This window comes from Rhinolophus hipposideros (assembly GCF_964194185.1).
Source record: "Rhinolophus hipposideros genome assembly, chromosome: 10".
Classification (NCBI taxonomy): domain Eukaryota; kingdom Metazoa; phylum Chordata; class Mammalia; order Chiroptera; family Rhinolophidae; genus Rhinolophus; species Rhinolophus hipposideros.
This window is the reverse complement of record NC_138056.1, coordinates 35357012-35374350: the sequence shown is the minus strand read 5'-3', so window position 1 is coordinate 35374350 and position 17339 is coordinate 35357012. Positions and strand designations below refer to the sequence as shown.

The window sequence follows — 17339 nt, the reverse complement described above, 5'->3', positions numbered from 1 at the left end:
CCCTGCCCAGTGCAGCACGTACTGGGGAAAGGCATGTTCTCTGGACCAGGGTACCTGGGCCTTGAATGCCAGCTCCACTGCTTTCTCACCTGTGACCTAGCGAATGTCACTTAACCTGTTTGTACCCCAATCTTCTCGTAATACGATGAGGTTGGTGGTAACAGTATAATAGTACCTACTGTGCAGAGTTGTTGAGGGGAGTAGATGAGCTTAGCGCTTAGAATAGTACCTGGCATATAATCAGTGCCATCTAAGTGTCAGCTCTTGTCACCGGGCTCCTTTGGGGTCCATGCGCCCATCCTAGTCACTGCAGTTTGAGATGGCAGATTCCAGGACCCAGCCCAGGCCTAGCACATAGTAGGTGGCAGCAAAAATGAACTCCTGCCTTTTACCTTCCTTTTGGAATTGTCTCTAGAGCCAAGTTAGAAGGTAGGTAAGAAAAACAGAGAATTTCTGTCTCTGGAGCCAGTTATTAGCAGATCATTGTGGTTTTGTCTCTACTGAGATCAGAAAGTCCAGCTGATTTTTTTTCTCTCTCTTTCTCTCTCTCTCTCCCCCTCTCTCTGCCCCTCCCACTGATCATTAGTCACTGCCTAGACTCCCTGCTGCCTCAGGAATCATGTTGGGTGGGATGTGACCCCATCCTCCGAGCCACAGCTGATTGGACCTGGGAATGGTCCCTGACCCCAGGGCTGCCCACTCAGGTGAATCGGCCAATCACATTCTGCTTTGGGAAATGGAGACTGAGCCAGGTAGAGGTAGTGGACCTATAGCTGAAAGATCACCTGGAGTTAGGCAGACAATTATGATGGCCGTGTTTAAGCTGAGCTCTGAGGACCCAGAGAAAGCTGGTGGCAGAGACAGGAAGCCTAAACGGAGAGAGCTGCTCCTCTAAGACACTTTAAATCAGAACCCCCTTCCATCCAATTCACAGGAGGCCTAGGGACCTCTTGGCTTGGATTTCCATCCAGTGCCTATACTGACATGATTCCACTCTCTTCCCCGAAGCCAGCCTGAGAATGTCTCTTGGCCCTGTAACCAGGAGAGCCTCCACTTACCTTCTGCCAGCCCCTTGGAGTTCCACCCTCCTGACTCAAACCCTTGCCTCCTTCCATGAAGTTCTGCTGGATTTAATTTCATGGACAGAGTGGACCCCCTGCACCTCCCTCACTCATATCCTGTTTTGGGGACCTCTGGAGAAGCAGCTGTGGCTGTGCTGTCCTTGAGAGAAGCTGGGGCACCCCACCCCTTGAGGTGAGCTCTGGAGCTCTTGCCTTCAGCTACCTTCAGTTACATTTTCTGGAATGGAGCCAAGTTCCTACCATGCAGGTTTCATTCCCTGCCATCTTTCTGCCGAGAAGACATTGAAGCCGAGCTCAGCCCATCTCTTGCTGCCCCAGCCCCCTGTTCCAAGCCAGCCCCTGGCCATTTCGTCACGTCCTTCATGTTAGACCCATATCACAGCACTGGGTTCTTTTTTCACTCTTGAATAGGAGCCAAAACCTTATGGTTTTTTATTTGACAGTCTTGAATCTACTGCCCACATCCACACTTATTCCCGTAAGCTGGAAATCGTTTTCTTTTATTAATGAGTTCAGAGTAAGGTTTGTGGTAGCAATCTTAATAGCTATGATAGCAGGAGAGAGAGGAGAGGGATGGAAAGAGAGACCCAAGAGTCAGATCCTATTAGATTTCAAGGGCAGAGTCTCCCAGCGCTGGGAGAGACCAAATTCACAGGGTCAGAAGGAAGACATGAGAGTCTGGATTCCAGGGACCTGCTTCAGGATGGTCGGCGGCTCCCTCCCCATGTTGTCCTTCAGAGGAGTGGCCCGAGGTGTCCCTTATGCAGCCCGACCTCAGGGCCAATGGGAGTCCGAAATCTCTGCGTCCTGGCTGTGGCTTTCTAGGGTGCCTGCGGGCTAGAGTCTCTCAAGGCTGCTTCCAGGCTTTGTCTTCAGGAGGGGGGGTCCAGAGCTCACTGGCTTCTAGGGGTGAATTTGGTTTCTCCTTCTGCACTTCAGAAGAAGGTCCTGTGGGGAGGAGGAAATAGACCAGGAGGGTGCAGGCCTTGTGGGTGCACACTCAGCCCACGGCAGGGCCTGACAGCAGGGAGCATCCCCCCAGTGGCACAAGGCCCTGTCACCCTCCGGAGGCCCCTCTCGGTGCAGGCCCCCAGCAGCTACATACTAGCCACAGCACACAGGACGCCAGGGAGAAAGCGAGGGACCCCTGGGATGAGCTAGACGGGGACCCGAAGGCAGAGGGGCTGGGGTCTCTCACAAAGAGCAGATGACAAGTGACAGAAAACATAGGGCCACTGAGGCCATCCCAGGAGCCATGGCATAGCGGCCAACTGTCTTGGGAGCATGAGGCCCTAATGTTTTGGGAAACTTGTAACAGGCACTTCAGGAAGTCTAGGCTTGGGTCTGCCCCAGATGCTGCCAGCTGTGGGCCTTAGACCACACCAAACACCACCTGCCGGCTCTGTCCACGGACACAGCCCTGTCACAGGATGGGAAACACATCCCAAAGCCGGGCGCCACGGTGTCCCACAGATAAGAATCTGGAGCCACGGGAGAGAGAAGGCAGAGAGGACAGTTTGATCTGAGCAGTGCTCAGGCCACAACAGGTCACAGCAGGACGTGAACAATCCCAGTAGGCCAACCCTGGTTCTTTGGACCAGCCCGAATCACCTCTTAAGTGCCCTGGCTCTGCCCAAGCATGGGGCCTTGTGAAGCAGGGCTTCTAGAAGGCGGCACCCCTAGGGAAGGGGAAATGCAGGTTGTGCTCCCATTGTGCCTGTTTGGGGCACTGTCGGTGCCCAGCAGAGCATGGTACTCACTGCTCCATCCTGCTCATTTGGGTGCTGCATGAGACCTATGACAGGTCCCAAGGGCTGTGGTGAGTCAGGATGCCCAGTCCCAAGCCTGCTACAAACTGGGCTTTGCTTGGCTCCCTGAGTGGGAGGGCCTTTCAGTCTGACAGTGTGGCCAGCAGAGGGGCCAGGCGGCGCTTCAGGGATGGTGCCTCGTGCGCCCCTCCAGACACCAGTCCAAAGAACCTGCCGACAGCATGGGCAGCAGACGGCCACGACACACAACATGGACAGACGGGGCCCTGCAGCCCGCCTGCCTATTCACCATGGGGGGCTGCCGGGCTCCAGCTGCAGGAGGAACCCGTGTCTATGCACGGGAGCACGGTCTTCAAGGAGCTTTTGGACTGGCTGGGGGCTTTCGGCTGCAGAGGAGGGAAGAGAAAAGCTACATACACAGAGCAGAGCAGGAAACTCAAAACAGGGCTCGGTTATTCCCAGGCAGAGCTCCACTGGACCTATGCCTTCACATGGCTCCTGCCTACGCAATGGGTTCCAGAATTAGTTGCTATAAGACCTGGATTTCTCTAAGACATGCACAGAACTCAGCCTCTGCTGCGTAGTGGGAGCAAGCAAGCAGAGCCATGACAGGCAAGCAGAGGGGTAGGGAGGTGATATGATGAGATAAGAATGGAGGCCAGACACCACAGAGGCAGAGAGAGAGACAGAGAGAGAAAAATGGATGTAGAATGACAAAAACGCGAATTGGGGACTCAGAGCACGGGATAGAGAGAAGCAAGAAAAGGAGGGGGTAAGAAAGAAGAGGGAAGGTGATAAAGGGAAGAAGGACGTAGGGGAAAGAGAAGAGCAGATGGTAGGTGGGGGAAAAGAGCAGAGAGAAAGACAGAGAATGAGATAAACAGACCCAAACAGATACAGAGACAGGAATGAAACAGATGTCTATATAGAGAGAGACATGTAGGGAAACACAGAGAAAGGAGACTGGGCCAAGGCTCCTTGGAGATCCTGCAGGTGGGACCAAAGCCTGTGGTCCTGGCCGCTTAGAGACTCACAAGAGGGAATGTGATTACCTATCAGGAAGACCTTCCAGAGAGCAAAAGACACAGGACTCTTTAAACTAGCGGATTCGGGTGCAAAGGATGAAGTTCTGAGTGGGGAAGCAGAAGTCTTGAGGCCTTGTCCTGACTTCTTCCTTTACTGGGTCTGACACCTTCACCTCTCTGGGCCTCAGCTTTTCGTGTGTAAAGAAGAATTTGGACAAGAGAGTCTTGGTGACAGCTGTGACGATGCTTGAGGACAGTGACTTAGTTCTAGGCTTTCTCTAGCCCAGGAGCTTTCTAGGAGCAAGTACTACTACAAGTTGTGTGCTTGGGTCATTCCTTCAGGCTGGATGGGGGCCAGGAGTGGGGGGGTGCAGGGTGTCTGGGAGAAGGTGGCCAAAACTCTGGAGGAGAAGGGGGAAGAGAAAGAGGAGGTCGCAGGCCAGTCTTCCGAACACACTTACAGTTCATCATCATAGTCCTTGGGGGGACAGACAGCAACAACAAGTTCGATCCAGTCCTGTGGGGAGAGGGTGTGTGAGTCTGGGGCATGCGCAGGGGTCGGTGACGGGTCTTACCCTGATACTCCATCCCCATTCCTGGGCACCATAGCCCGGGATCTGCTGGCTAAGGCCTTTTGCCCATGGGAAAGTGGGCCCAGGTGGGGCTGGAGGACCTCCTGGTAGGGATGGACTTCACTGTGCAGTCCCAGGGTGTGGGGAACCTTCCAGTCTTTGAAGCTTCAGAACCATAGAGGTCAGGGCTTCTAGGCCCTTGAATGACACTAAGTTCCCAAATGCTGATCTGTGGACCAGGGACAGGCAGCAACCTCAGAATCACTTTGGAAGAATTTCTTAAAACTCTAGACTCAGACTTGGCCCCTGGAAATCTGGGGTAGGTCCTGGGAAACAGTATTTTTTAACAAACTCCCTGGGTCCTTCTGATGCACAGACAATTGGGGGATTTCAGGCCTAGCTTTCTGATCCTAACACATGAATCCCTTCAATGGTGTCACTGCCATCCTTGGCTTATCCATCATTGTCCTCTTTGGCTTGGGTGTAACCAATAAAAACTATGTGAACCACCACTGGGCCCCTCCCTCTACCATTCAATAGCTCCTAATACTGAACTGAAATCTCTTCCCAGTACCTCCCTCCATCCAATCCAGTTCTGCCCTTAAGAACCACAGAGAATACTTCTGCTCCCTCCACTCTATTGCAACCCTTCAGATAATCAAAGACAGTCATCATGTTACCCGTAAGTCTTCTCTTGTCCACATCCCTTCATGGGGGTCCCAGTCCCATCTGGTCAGCTTCCTCGGCACTGAACTTAATACCTCAGACTCGGCTGCCTGCATACAGTTGCACAGGTTGTGCATTGCACAACATGAGCAGGCACCATTCACACTGTAGTCGGTAGGAGGACACCCCCTCGAATTGTGCAGTGCACAGCCTGGGAGACCGTTATGTGGTGGCCATGACCCAGGTGGGTGTGTAAGAAGCACAGAACAGACTACCACTAGCCCCTCCTCCATTCTGGGCCCTTTACTTCTGTTAACACTTTCTAATACCCCAAGAACTCTCTTGATTCCTAGGCAGTGCACACTTAGAGAAGACCTTAAGTCTTTTTCTTGGGTGGGTTGCCACACCTGGCCTTCTGGAGTCTGTATTTGTCTCACTTGCTTTTTTGATTCAAGATCGGGATGTGAATTTATTTTTCTGAATCCCATCTTGTCAGCTTGAGACCATTGGCTGGATGGGGTATGTGGGTGTCACCCAAGAGTTTCCTGGACCATGAATACCCGCCCTGGGATGGGGCACCCCGACTGTAAGGCCTGGCAAAGAGGCCAGAGTCTGAGGCAGGCAGGCAAGGGAGGGAGACAGGAAGGGCGTTCACTCTTACCCCCTGATTCCAGGCCTTCTGCAGGAGGGCCTCAGCCTCAGCCAGGGTATAGTCTGTCACAATCTTGCCATTGATCGCCATGACCTCGTCCCCTTTCACAATGCCACCTGCAAGGAGATGAGGCTGATTGGCGAACTGGGCTGTATGTGACAAGTGCCTAGCCCAGGGCTCGGCAAAGGAAGTCATTGTAGGGCCACAGAAGAAGCCTAACTCCTGGATTCTGAAAGCTCCCATGGGCTCAGAAAGCACAAAGGGAAACAATCCACCAGGTTACTCAAAGGATACTTCCTTCCCATACCAGCCACACACGCTCATCCCACTCAATAGAATAGGGACCCCAGTGATGATTCTTTGCCACCCCAGCTTTTCTATGGTCTTCTGCTATTGCAGAGGGAGGCAGACCTGCATTCCCAGTGAGGTTACTAGAAACACGAGCTCGTTCTGTGAGCCCTCTCTCTCTGTGCTCCAGCCCTGCTGGTCTGCTTCTGGTCACTGAGCATGCTGAGCTCTTTCCTGCCTCAGAGCTTCACATGTTGTTCCATCTGGAATACTTGTCCCATCTCTCTTTCTTCTCTTCTAGGTCTGAGATGAAATGTCTCCTCTGCAGAGAGGTCTTCTCTGACCCCCACTCATTCTAAAGTAGATCGTTTTTCCTTTTATCCTTTCATAGTATTCTGGTCTTTCCCTTCATAGCATTTTTCACAATTTGGAATCACATAGCTGTTTGTTGACTGACGGTCTCTTTGACCAGACTGTTGGCTCCATGAGGGCAAGAATTATCTTTTTGGCTCAAGGTTCTATCCCTTGCACTTAACACAATGCCCACCGCAACATAGGAATTCAATAGATATGTGTTGAATAAATGAATGATGTTGAAGGTGTTCCTTGGTAAGATGACCTATGATCTAATAAATTTGGGAAGAATTCAGTTATAAGCTAAACAGTTACTCACTGCAAGACTTGTCAGGACATTGAATATGCTAATATGTATGTGGCTCTCCAAGAAGTAGATAGATGGTCAATGGTTTCCTATACATCTTCGACTTCAGAACCTTTTTTTTTCCTTTTTCTTTTTTTGAGGAATTTCTTCTATTCCTGGTGTCCACAGCACACTCTTTGGGTTTGTTGAAATAGCTTTGTGGGCATGATGGCCCATGGGAATGTGATGTGTGTTACTGAAGATGGCAGCTGTGGTGGCTTATAACCCATGTGCTCCCAGGGAAACTTTCACCAGCTGCTTGTATGTCCAAAGCGGTGTGGGCCAAGCTGTAGCGAGGTTTCCTCTGGATAGTGGGCCTGGGAAGAGGTGACTTTTATTTTGTACAAACCCAAGATAGAGCCTCAGGAGCAATAAGACAGTGGTTGGGCTATGGCTTTATAAGCGCGGGGGGGGGGGGGGGGGCGGGGAGGGCGGGAGAGGTCAGGAAAAGTCAGGCATTCGTCCTGGTCTTCTTTACCTGCTAGACATAGCAGACAGGTGGCCTCCCAGGGCCAATTGTCGTTTCTACCCTCCAGTGGCACAGAAATAGGACAGAGCAGCAGGGGGTGGGCCGGGTGGGTAGTGGTGGGCTATGGCAGCTGACTAGCTGAGCAGGCCCCCTTCCTATAGCTGAAATGTAGGTTCAGAGTGTGGCAGTGAAGTGTGATGACTTCAGCCTGAAGTCGCTGAGGCCATCCATCACTCCATCTCCTGCCTCAGGCCCTTACCCACCCTCTGTTCTACCACCTCGGGCTTGCGGGAGAGCCTGACTCCAGCCTGGCACTGCCCAGAAGGGATCAGAGCACAGGATTCCCCGCTCTGGCTCAGAAAGGTGAGGTGCCTGGGCTCCTCCTCTGAGGGCACCTATGCTTCCACAAAGGACTTGGGAATACTGAATAGCCTCCTGGACTTGGAAGCCGCGATCATTAATGGTGGAGTCCCAGGTACCGTATGACAGTGAATGGGTTGATAGTTTGAGGCAAGAGTCTGGCCCGGGGTCCTCAGAGGCTTCACTCATCAGCAGAAGGTGTTTTTGTTGATGAGGGGATAAAGGCAAAGCAAGAAGATCATGCCACAAGACAGACACAAGGTGTGAGGGGGGCACCCTGCCCCTCTGGGAGGGGGCGAGACAGTGCAAGGCCCAGGCAGACGTGGCACTTCTGCTGGGCGGCATAGCCAAATGACCAAAGTGCTTGGGTTCAAGCGCTGCCTCCACTGCTGACTGGCTGTAAAATGAGAACAATCATAGCACCTACTCTTGGGGTCGTTACAGGATGAAAGGAGTTCACACACATGAACGACATGTCTACATGTTAGACACAGGCACTTAGAGTAGCATCTGGCACAGGGTTAATTCTTGACAGACTCATCCTTGTTAAAAGGACGGGTAAGATTTTGATAGTTTTTCTGTTGCCTTTATATGTGCTATCCCCTCATTCTGGAAAGCTCTTTCCCACCTTCACAAAGGTAATATCGGCTTCTCTTTTGAGGCTCAGCTCCGGAATCACCCTTCTAGGGAGGCTTCCCGACAGCCCCCTTTCCCTTGGTGGGGTAGGGGCCCCTCAGAGTTCCACAGCTTCCCTCCGCCCCCTTACAGCTCTTTGAGCCTTAGCAGACCACACTGTTCTTGCCAGTACCTAGCAATTCTGGGTATATTTTCACCACAGGAAAGGGAGCCCCTGGAGGGCAGGCTGCTGTCGGGAGTGGCTGTGTACCCACCCATAGGTGCTGGCACCATTGCACGCACGCAGACAACGTGTGGGACTGGGTGGGGTAGATGGATGGATGCATACATGTAGGGGGGCATTCTCGAGCAACTGTTGGCCCCGTCCATAGGGGCTGCTGTCGGTTTTCTTGGAGAGACCTGTATCACCATTGCACCATCCCCAAATTGGGGCCCTGCTGTCCCCACTCACCATGCCGCTCAGCCGCTCCCCCCTCATATACAGCAGAGACGACCACCTTGCCGATCGGGGAGTCCACGCCGCCTTCTAGGGCCAGGTCTAAGGCTCCCTCCTGGTTAGAGGGAAACAAGTTTTAGGGAGCCAAGCAAACAGCAGCCTATGGGCCCATGGGCACCAAGGAGCCTCTTGACAGGGCCACAGAGGGGACAGGAGAAGCCATGGGGCCAACCACAGAGCTGGAGGGGAGAAAATGAGGCATGGATGCCAAGTGGGGCCCGGGCATGGGATTCCCCCCCCAGGAGGGGGCATTTTCAGGGGGCGAGACGAGGGATAGTGGGGATCTGAGGGGTCTCCCATGAGTCATTTTAAGAGAAGGAGAAGGTGCAGGGCCAGAGAAGGATGGTGGCTACCCAACCTCCATGTGCCCACGTACCTTCTTAATGCGCAGGAGCCGGACGTCCTTCCCTATGATCTGCTCTGGGGTGAACTAGAGGGAAAAGACAGTGGGGAGCTTTGAGTCCACCGGAAGGCTGGGGGTGGGGCAGGGGTTAGAGGGGAATCCAGGCCCCTGTGGGACATTGGGCCCCACGGAGGACATGAATAAGGGGAACGTTCCCAGCCCTCTCCTTGTCAGTCTTTAACTAGAGGATACGTGGAAGGACACAAACACTCAGGGGACCACACAGAGCCCAGATCCATTCTTCTTGGCAGAATTGTGAAACTGGTGAGAGTGCGCCTTGTGAATACACAGCACAGTGTCTGGCCTGTAGTTAGTGCTCAGTAAGTTTACCGGTCATAAACCACACCCCCCCCAGCCATACGCTTTACACGGTTGGGCCACGTGCCCCACTTCACTCTGGGACCCCCAGGGCACTGAATGCATCACCACCAAGTATAATATAACCCCCTACCCCCACTCCTGGGGTTACTCCCCAGGGTAGGAGAGTTCTCTCTTACCATGGAGTAGGGGTCAAAGCCTTCCTCATATTTCCGGAAATCCTGGAAGCAAAAGAGGGTGTTAGGGTGACAGAGCAGATGCCCTTGAGGGTCACTGTAGAAAACAAGCTTAGGGCAGAGGAAGACAACAGTAAATGGGTCAGAGGCAGGGGAAAGAGGGGGACAGTCAGATGTGGCCTGGATGGGGGATGCAGGGAGGAGGCCGGCAGCGCCAACAGCCCAGCGTTTCTCCACCCAGTTCTCTGACCCTAAAGAAGAACCAACACTGCTCAAGAGGTTGCTCCTCCTGGGGAATACAGCCACAGGATGATGGTGGGTGGGGCAAAGGGACATCAGGCATCATGAGGAGAGGCAGGGGCCTGAGCTCAGCATTGTTCCTAATGTAATGCTTAATTGGAAGGCAAGAGGCCTCCCCAGAGCCTTAGCCCTGGGGGGAGGAGGGCGGACACACAGCTTAGGGGGTCTGGTTTGGTGGGGGCTGTGGAAACAATATCCTCAAGACGTAGAAATAAGATAATGAGAAGGCAGACAGGGGAAGAGCTAGAACACACCACCTTCCCAGGAGTCACACAGAGAGTGCTGGAGCCCGGGGTCCCCAAGGGGAGCAAAGTCTTGGTTAGTCCCCACGGGAGGTGGGAGTGAAGGAGAGGCCTTGCTGGACTGAGTGGAGCTGCCCCCAGCACCCAGTTCCCCAGGACACACCAAGTGTCTCCTGGGGCTGTGATCAGCATCATGGGGCGGTCACAGCCCCCCCTATGCCCAGCACGCAGCAAACCAAGCTCTGGGCACAGATGAGGGCCAAATATCAGCAGATGGATCCCTGGGCATCTGCCTGCCCTCCTTCCTCACTAGTCTTCATTGCTCAGGCTCAACCCCAAGAAGCCTGGTGGTCTGGAGTGTGGCGCAGCTCTGAAGCCACCCCCAGGTTAGTCTAGGTATCAGGACAGGAGAGGAAAGGATGTAGCAAATCCATGGGCAAGAGCGGTTATTTAGCTGACTATGTGGAGTTAATGCTCTTTCACTCAGCCTGCCCTCGGCTATTTCTTCTAAAAAACTGGGCAGTGCTGGCTATAAGCCTCCTCCTCTCCTCTCCACTTGAGAATCCACTCTCAGGGTTGGTCCAGATGGCAAGTACTTGTATCTCATGTGAATTCAGATCAGAGATGTATAAGCCACTACCTGGTCAGCCCTTGAAGAGGGAACCCAACCCTTCACCCAACAGATGGAGAAACTGAGGCCCAGGGAGGTGGCAGTTATGCCGAAGGTCACCCAGTCTGTGGATAGTGGAGCAAGGGTTTGACTCCCAAGCTGGGCCTTTGGACCTCTCATCTTCCTGCCTCTCCCTTTGAGACCCATTTATGCTCTAAATAACAAGGCTCTTAAATGTCTATGTTATAATCGCTGTAGTTTGAGAGGCAGGATGGTATAACATTTAGGAGCCTGACCTCCTGGATTAAAATCTGGGGTCTGACACTAGCTCGGCATCATGGGCACATTTCCTAATCTCTCTGCTTCACTTTCTCATGTACTAAACAGGATAATAATAGCACTTAACTCCTAGGTTACTGTAAAGATTAAATGAGTGAATGCATATATTTAGAAACAGTGCTTGGTACAGCACACGTTCCAAGTGTTAGATGTCACTTGTCACGCACGACTCAGTCCTGGGCTGGGAGCAGCCTCCTTTGCAGACACCATGTCTCCCTATACAGCTGACACCTCCCCTTTGCTCTCTGCCTGTAGTCAAATCAGCCTGTGGTCAGGTGGGTGGCGGGGGTGGGGGTTATCCATGAGGAGGTTGACTGCAAGGTCTCCCTCCATTTCGGGGTCTCTTTCATGGGTGGTGAGACACCCAATCCAATGACTGGATGTTGATGTAAGCCCCAGGAAACGGGCAGGATAGGGGGCTGCCTGCCTGGTACCACTCCTGTACCAGCAAGGATGTCTAAGGCCCCGTCCACAGGAGTGCCTCCAGCAGATAAAGGACCGGGGCTACCACGTCCTCCCCGATGCTGGCTTGGTGCCGGGTGGGATTCGGTGAAACTGTGCTTCTCTTTGAACAAACAGCAGCAAAAGGGCAGAGCCTCCAGGGACCCTGCTGCTTTCTCAGCTCAGGCATAGAGTCTAACAAGCCCCAGGCCCACACCTGATACGAGATCCTCCCCCATCCCTGGCTGAGGCAATGAGGACAGAGCTCTGGCCTGAGGCTTCCAGCAGATGGCACTTGGGGCCACCTCAGAGCCGGCCAGCGCTCCCAGAGCAGAAAGAGTGGGAGGCACCAGGAGTGGCAGGGAGGATCACGACACACAGTGGGTATCATTTTACGTGTCTGAACGTTGTCTGATAAACCACCATCCTCTTCAACATCTCCTGTGGCTGCCAGAAAAAAAACACACACAAAGTTCCACACAGGACGTTACCAATAGGTTTCGTCTGCCCCTGATGCCAGGCCCTGGGCCTGCCAGCCTGGGGCTGCCCTGCCAACATTTCTCCCCAAACAGACACAGCCTGATTTAGTTCTGGCCCACTCCAGGTCCCCAGACGCAGCAGCTACCCAGTTCTAGTCAAGCAGACACCACCGCTTGTCATTGGCCCGAGAATACGATATGGATACATCAGCCACCTGTCACAGGAGCGTGAACTTTACCCTTTGGGAGCTGACAGGACAGCTAAAGCTCAAAATAAGTATCGGAGCTGCGCTGCCCTGACATTTGGATAGGGTTTCCTGGAAAGGAGAATAAGAATTCTGGCATGACTCTTCCCACTATGGGTGGCTGGTGCCCCTGGAAGGGGGTGGTACTTGAGTCCCAGCTTCTCAGCTGCAAGTGACTGAGGGTGGGCAGACCCTCCCCACTCTCCCAGGACCCGGCACTCCCTGTCCCAGTGAGGAGGGAGATGTGAAATGAAAAAACGGAGTCAATCTGCTTTGGCCGACTGCCCACTTGAGGGTATTCCACGCCATGCCACAGGCCGTAGGGCAACTGGAATTGCTGTAGGTTTTGGTAAGATGGCAACATAGGTAAGAGTCTGGGCTTTGGAGTCTGAAAAACTCTGGAGTAAGTAGTAAGTCCTGGCTTTGCCTTGGGCAACTGACTTAACCTCTCTAAGCCTCGGTTTTCTCAAATGTGACAAAGGGATAACAGCAGGTACCATCCACCTCACTGGATTGTTGTGAGAACTAAGTGGCAGGCTCATAAGGCTCATAAGGCTCATAAGGCTCATAAGGCTGAGCTGTTATTTTCATTACTTCTAGATGGAGCACCAGCCTGTTTGGTCAAGTGAGGAACAGGAATCTCACTGGTTGTGTCAACAACTGCTTACACCCAGGTGCATTCATCTCTTGACCAATGAGAAGGTTCGGATATGGCACCTGATGCGAGTTTGTATCCCACCCACCTCACTCCCCCTCCAGCAGAACCGAGGGGAGACAGCCCTGGTCTGCTCCTCTGGAGATGCACTGGAGGGGCCCTGAGGAGCTTACCAGGACCTCGGATTTCACAGGTGTCCTGTAGATGAAGCTGGGCTCCTGCTGGACCATGACAGGCTTGGAGATGGTGGACACGCCAGGGCCTCGTGGAGGCTGTGGGCTTGGGCAAAATGGCTACAGGGGTTAGTTTAATAGAGAGCCATGTGAGTTCATGGCGGGGTGGTCCAGGCCAACCATGGCACTCTGCCACGCATGCAAATTCACACCATGCACATGCTGAGCCAGCCTGGTCCATTCACCATGCCAGAGGTCCTATGGGTGTGATCTGCAGCAGAGAGATGAGAAATCCAATGGCCATAGTGTGCTCTGAGGTCATATAAACTATTGGGTGGCTCTAAGGAATCAAGGACTTGAGCCAGTGTCTGGTAATGGGGTTACCAGCAGCCACGGTCACTCAGAAGATAGTTTTTCAATTTTTCTCAGTGGCTTTGGATGCCACCCAGTTTCCTCTCTCCCTAAGGGTTCTCTCTTCTGGCCATGGTTCTGGTCCCCAGGCTGCACATGAAGCATCTGCTGTTCCTGGTGGGTGGGCAGAGTCTCTGGAGGCTGGAGGTGAGGACCAGTATGAGACACATCCAGGAGAGCTCCTGCACCCTGTCTGCTTTGCTCTAACCCACTTGATCATCTTGGGCAAGACAAATCAGACTGGATCACAACCCTACCCCAGACCCCTCTGGATCCCCACTGACTACTGAGATCCTTGGCTTGACTCCAAAGTCCTTCATGAGCTTCTCTACCTTCCTTTACAGACTCATCCCTCACTCTTTCACACCTTCCTCACACTGCCTAATTTAGCCTCCAAAATGGGGGCTAAATGGGGGCCAAGCTTTCTTGCCTCAAGATTTTTTGCATGTACCCTTTTCTCCTGCGTTACCTGCCTGGGTCTTTGCTTGGGTTTCATTGCCTTCAAGGAGCATTCCCTGAGCTTTTCCTCTCTATCCCCACCACTCATCACAGCGCTTGTGTTCCCATGTCTCCCTCTGGCAGTGTGGTAGTTTCCTGCTTGCTTGTCTGTCTTCCCAGCAGACTGTCTCGGGCAGGGACTGGCGTGCCCATTTTGTGGTGGTGCTCCAGTGCCCAGCATAGCGTCTGGCATGTAGTAAGTGCTCAGTACACATGTTGCATGAATAAGTGAATGCCTCAATAGTATGGCGGGCACACAGGACAGTGTCTGGGGGCAGGTAAAGCCTTGAAAACCTTTCCCTGGCAGGTGCGGATGTGGCAGGCATACGTGCCAAGCTGACATAGGTGTTTGTTGCCACCACCTGAGACCTGCTGGTGGCTGGGCTGACAGGACAGGTGTGTGAGCAGCCACACTTCCTGCTGCAGCCCTGATGACCATTCACCAGGAGCATGCAGGGAGATGGAGGTTGGGGAGTGTCGGTGGTGCCAGGGCCAAAGTGCTGACGCAGGCAGCACGAAGCTACAAAAGAGCAGCCCACCCCACCCCACCCCCACCTTCGCGTCAGGAACAACCATGGCTTTGATGTTGCTTAAGACACTTAGGGTCCAGCTCTTCATAGGCTCCTCGTGTGGGGGGAGCTTTTCACCGCCCCTCCCCTTTGACCAGGAACTAACAGTGGGAACTTCATGGTTGTTAGAAGAATCCAAGAAAGCTGGGTCCTGGTTTGAATCTCAGCCCTAACTCAAACGTTTGCAGAGGTTACGTGCCATCTCATGTTTGCTGCTTCACCCTAATTTTCCTCTATCCCGATTTGCCACTGCTCATAGTTAATGTCTACTGAGCACTTACTATGTGCCTATCACGCTCCTAAGTATGAACTTAGAATAAGTTCATGTGTTAACTCATTTGATCCTCATGAGAGACAGCTGCCACTAGCATTCCCAGTTTTAGCATTCCCAGGCTCAGACAGATGAAGTGACTCAGGCCTGAAGTCATCTAGCCAGTGGCTGAGCCAGGATTCAAACCCAGGCAGTCCCTCCTGGCCATCTTCATGCTTCCTGCACCTGCAACGCCCTTCCTCCCAGCCTGCTTGTATCACCATCTCTCAAGGCTCAGCTCTGACAGCCCTTTACTCTACAGAGGTGCCTTCAACCGCCGGTTAGGAGGCCCCCCCACAACACCTAGGCTGTGCTGATATTATCGCTGCATCCTGTCGGGTCAGCTGCTCACCCTTCAGATGGCAAAGTCCTGGAGAGCACAGGTGGTCACCCTCCTCTGTGTCCTTTTCAGCACTACTCCCCTCTCCCTTTCATACAGACGGGCACAAGGCAGGCGCTTGATCAATGATGTTTGAATCAAATTTGTTGAGGAAAAGCTGCCACCCGTCTTGGTGGGGGCCACTCCCAAGAAGGATGTGACACTCTGTGCCAGGCTAATTCAGCCCCCTGCAAACCCGGTCCTGGCTGGGCTCTGGGGGAAGACATCCCTGGAACAGACAGCCTTCTCTCTGTCAGAGGATAGGGCTCGGGACTCCACCAGAGGTTCAGAGGGAGTCCCCTGGGACAGTGCTGCTGGAAGCTGCAGCCTCACCTGCATCTGATACTTTCTTCACTCTTACCTCCCTTCCCCCAACATCTCCTGAATGCTCTGAGATGCTTTTTCTGCTCTTCAGGCAGCAACTCAGATCCATCAGCGAGATTAATAAAAACTATCAGGTACTACTGCCTGCCCCCCACACAACCCCCACCCTCAGCTAACACGAACTGCTTCAGCTCTGACTTAAGCCTTGCCCCACAGCTACTGGAGAAGAGGAATATTTTGCTCTTCCTTCTGTGGAATAGAAGCTCCATGTCTTCCTTGGGGATATTCTCTTCCAATATAGTCTTTGGATTAAGAACAATTAATAAGAAATCTGGCTTTTTGAGAAAGATCACTGTTCTGCTGCTTGACATCCATGAAAAAGATCTCTAGTCTTTTAATAGTAAATTTGGAGATTTCTAGGAATTCTCCATCTTCATCTTTTCTGTAGCTGGAAGTCGGCCAGACATTTCTGGGTATTGCACGTCAAGCCAATGTAGTTGGCTAGGGCCATAGAAAATGGCACTGCAGTGTCCTAATACTGCACTGGACAGTGTTATTATTTCATTTCCAGAGTCTAATACTGCTCCCCGTTTCCCCCCTGTTAATCTAGGGATTTATTTCCCATACTCAAGGCTTTCTGGGTTAATATCATGACACAGAGCTCTGGTTATTCAACACCGTCTTGCCAGTACTACATTGAATGTTGCCATCCATACTGGCCAAGAGGAAGAGATGACAAGGAACACCAGTACGATACACTGTAGCTCATCCCAAGTATCACAGGCAATTCTCCATCCAATAGAGCACTTCAAAATCAGCAGAAACCATGCACATGCAGATGTCCACAACATGCAGGTTGGGGAGCTCATTCCTGGAAGATGGGGTGGGGTGATGTTTCTTCCCGTCTCCACTCACAGGAGCAGTGGAGGACGTGGGAAACAGCAGCCCTGCCCATTTTTCCTGCTTCCCAGTACAGCAGGCAGAACAGGGGTGGTACCTTTGGGGTGGGTGGGAAGTTCCGTTCAGGGTTGGGGGAGTTGGCAGGCTTCCCGCTGCTGTTCTTTGCCTCCCAATCCTCTGTGGGATTGCCTGGGTCCCCAGTGCGGAAAGGGTGGTTGCCCAGCACCTCTTCCAGTGCTGAGTGCAGTGGGCGGGTAGGAGTGACATCTTGGGCGGGAGCAGATGGTGGGAGAGGGATGGGAATGGGGGGTGGAGTGCGTTGCACCCAGGGTGAGGATGAGGCACTCACATGGCCTGAGGACGGAAGGACAGGGGGCGCGGGGACCTTGGAGGGTGGATTGGGGGGAGGAGGATGGGGCATCACAGGCAAGGCAGAGACAGTCTTGGGAGGATAGTAGAACATGTCCAAGGGGATGTCATCCAGGTCAGTGGTGTGGAGATGCAGCCCGCCGGCGAAGCGTCTCAGAGGTGGGACCAGGGGAGACACAGAAGGCGGGGGAGGTGGGAGCCCTGTGGTCATCTGGGAGGTGGTAAGGATGTTCTGTAATCACCTGACTTGTGCTCCACTTCATGATACATCTAGTATAATGGTCTTCTAATCTATTTCTCTTACTGCTGGAGACCCACCACCCTCAAACCAGAGCCACGGGGGTGTCACTTCTCTGCCACCTGATCTCATACCAGGCAGCCAATAGTGAACGCCCAAATGCAAGAGGGTCCCACGTTATGCCATATGTGGGTGATAAGTAAGGTGACTATATAATTTATCATTTAAACTGGAACACACATGAC

General features: G+C 52.9%; 1 protein-coding gene across 5 annotated transcripts in view; it reads right to left on the bottom strand.

Moving 5' to 3' along the window:
* Positions 1-1480: 1480 nt before the first annotated feature.
* Positions 1481-17339, bottom strand: part of USH1C (USH1 protein network component harmonin) — a 47234-nt gene continuing 31375 nt past the window's right edge. For 2 of the 5 annotated variants that reach the window (XM_081065082.1, XM_081065081.1), the window contains 8 exons: positions 13097-13216; positions 11941-11991; positions 9616-9657; positions 9092-9145; positions 8671-8770; positions 5776-5882; positions 4338-4393; positions 1481-2030 (listed from right to left, as the gene is read on the bottom strand). In XM_081065082.1, coding sequence (XP_080921208.1) covers positions 2018-2030; positions 4338-4393; positions 5776-5882; positions 8671-8770; positions 9092-9145; positions 9616-9657; positions 11941-11991; positions 13097-13216 — 543 coding nt within the window. In that variant the 3' untranslated portion in view covers positions 1481-2017. Of the gene's footprint in view, positions 2031-4337; positions 4394-5775; positions 5883-8670; positions 8771-9091; positions 9146-9615; positions 9658-11940; positions 11992-13096; positions 13217-16584; positions 17068-17339 lie in introns of all 5 variants that reach the window. The other 3 variants (XM_081065080.1, XM_081065084.1, XM_081065083.1) reach the window with 3 other exon arrangements.